The 2,050-nt window shown below is 51.5% G+C and overlaps 1 protein-coding gene across 1 annotated transcript, besides 7 other annotated features; it reads right to left on the bottom strand.

Annotated features, from left to right (window-relative positions):
• Positions 1-68: 68 nt before the first annotated feature.
• Positions 69-99: a sequence feature (A-rich).
• Positions 100-451: 352 nt separating this feature from the next.
• Positions 452-519: a sequence feature (G-rich).
• Positions 518-566: a microsatellite.
• Positions 565-593: a microsatellite.
• A 175-nt stretch (positions 594-768) lies between these two features.
• Positions 769-804: a microsatellite.
• A 72-nt stretch (positions 805-876) lies between these two features.
• Positions 877-955: a microsatellite.
• Positions 956-1,208: 253 nt separating this feature from the next.
• Positions 1,209-1,282: a microsatellite.
• A 192-nt stretch (positions 1,283-1,474) lies between these two features.
• Tco025E_08242 (uncharacterized protein) lies at positions 1,475-2,050 on the bottom strand (the record flags this gene model as incomplete). Its single annotated transcript, XM_029375097.1, has 1 exon — positions 1,475-2,050. A coding segment is annotated over one exon (576 nt), but the record flags the coding sequence as incomplete, so codon positions are not given.

Below are 2,050 nucleotides of genomic sequence, written 5' to 3'. Positions count from 1 at the left end.
TTCTTTCTCTACTTCTCGAGCAGGCGCACACCTGTCATTTTAAGCCTATGAATAACTCCATTTGCACATTTGTTATTTTTTTTTCGTTTTTTCTTTTTTAGGTTTCTCCACACACGCACACCTCCTCACTCCCCACACATTCTCTCACTGACGTCCAAAGAGGCGCACAACACGCAGGGGTTGTCTTTTTATTTCGCACGAATGCGTATTTCTCCCCACTTTATCCCGCCATCACACACAACTAGCGAATTTTTATCGTTGATCTATTTATTTTCGCCTGTTGTTGCAGTTGTTTTCTTCCCCCCCCCCTTTTTTTATTTTCTTTTAGTAACATTCTCATCGTTCGCCGCATTTGTTTCTCTTCTCTCGTTTCGGCTGCGTTGATGCGTGGCCCGTGCACTCCAGCCCCCACTTGCCCCTCCCCCACGCGCAGTCGCCAGTCTAATTTCCGTCCCGCTCCCGCCTCCCCCCCCCCCCCGCGTCGCGTGCGGCTGCCGCCACCACCCGCCCGTCTCCGGCACGACTCTCGCACGGCGACAGCGCCACCGACGCACGCACGCACGCACACCAAAAAAAACAACAACAACAACAACTCACAAGGCGGCATGCGTGCAGGCGCGGCAGACGGCCCAAAACACAACCAACGCTATCGATCACTTCGTGCCGCTGGCGACGATGTCAGACATACGCATATGCGTATATTTCTGGGGGGGGGGGGAAGGCGCTGGAGGGAGGCGCAGTTTTCCATTCGAAATAAACTATGCCTCGAAAGACAAAAAACAACAACAATAACAAAAAAAAAACGTTTATTTTTCCTCTGCGCCTCTGGAGGGGAGGGGGAGGAAGCTGCGGCAAAGAAAAATATCGAAATTCCACAAGAAAAACAAAAAAAAAACAAAAAAAAACAGGCACGTCACAAGAAAAAAGAAAAAGCGAGATAATAAAAAGAAAAGGACAGTAGGGTGGAAGCGTGAACCGAAAGACAAAGAAAGGAAGAAGAAGTAGAAGTAAACACACAAATGCCTTTCGGCTTGCAGCAACATTTATGACAGCAAGCACGCATTGGTAATGAGGAGACGCTTTTTCTTCTCTCGTTCGGCAAACTTCCTTTTATTTTGTTTTGTTTTGTTTTGGTGCGTGTGTCTTCTCGGGAAATTCCCGTCTCTTGCATTTCGTGCAGCTCTTGGCCCGTTTCCATCACCTACATCGTTTTTTTGTTGTTGATGTGTTGATGTGTTTTGTTTTGTCTTGTTTTGATTTGGTTTGCTTACTTTTTTTTCTTCTTCCACCAATGGGAAAAGCTCTTCTTTTGCTGCGGCTATTGTTGCTGCAAATTTTAACGCATTAATGCATTTAAGCCCATCATTTCTCTACGGTATTAAAGCATACCTCAGTTGCATTTTCGCGTGCATCATCGCTGCCCACTATCATTGTTTTGGCACCAAGTTACTATCCGCGTTTCGTGGCTCCGTGCCTATTGTGCCATGCTCGGAGACATCTCCGCCTCCCTCCGTGCCGCCCCTCCCAACAGCGATTCACGCACGTTCTGCCCCATCCCGCTTGCAAGCACATCACCGGCGGTGTTGGCCGCCCCGCCGTTGTCAGCGCGTAGCGAGGCGGAGTCCTCATTGCTGCCCGTCGCAGTGCCGGTACGGGCGTGTCGTTCCATCGTGGCGATCGGCGCCACCTCGTCAAATGGCGGCGGGGCCGGGGGGGACGTCACGGACGCCGCGTTCACACTCCGCGAGAGCTCCACCACCAGCGGCATGCACGGCAGCCCGTCCGTCTGAAAGTGGCGCATCTGCTGCGGCAGCCGCCGCACACTCTCGCAGTACTCCTTGAGCCGCAGGTACTGCTCCATGTTCTCGGCGTACCAAAATCCATGACGGTCCATCAACACACGACAACGCAGTTTGTGGATCAGCTGCCAAACGCCATTCGTGCGAACGAGCGTGATAAACGACGTCTCGGAGCGCGGCTCAATACCCACTACAGTGGCAATGTCAGGGCCACATGTAGCCTCAACCACGCGGTTTAGGACAATAATGGT

Source organism: Trypanosoma conorhini, assembly GCF_003719485.1.
Source record: "Trypanosoma conorhini strain 025E chromosome Unknown Tco_14.4_contig_00733, whole genome shotgun sequence".
Classification (NCBI taxonomy): Eukaryota; Euglenozoa; class Kinetoplastea; order Trypanosomatida; family Trypanosomatidae; genus Trypanosoma; species Trypanosoma conorhini.
This window is presented reverse-complemented; position numbering and strand designations above follow the sequence as displayed.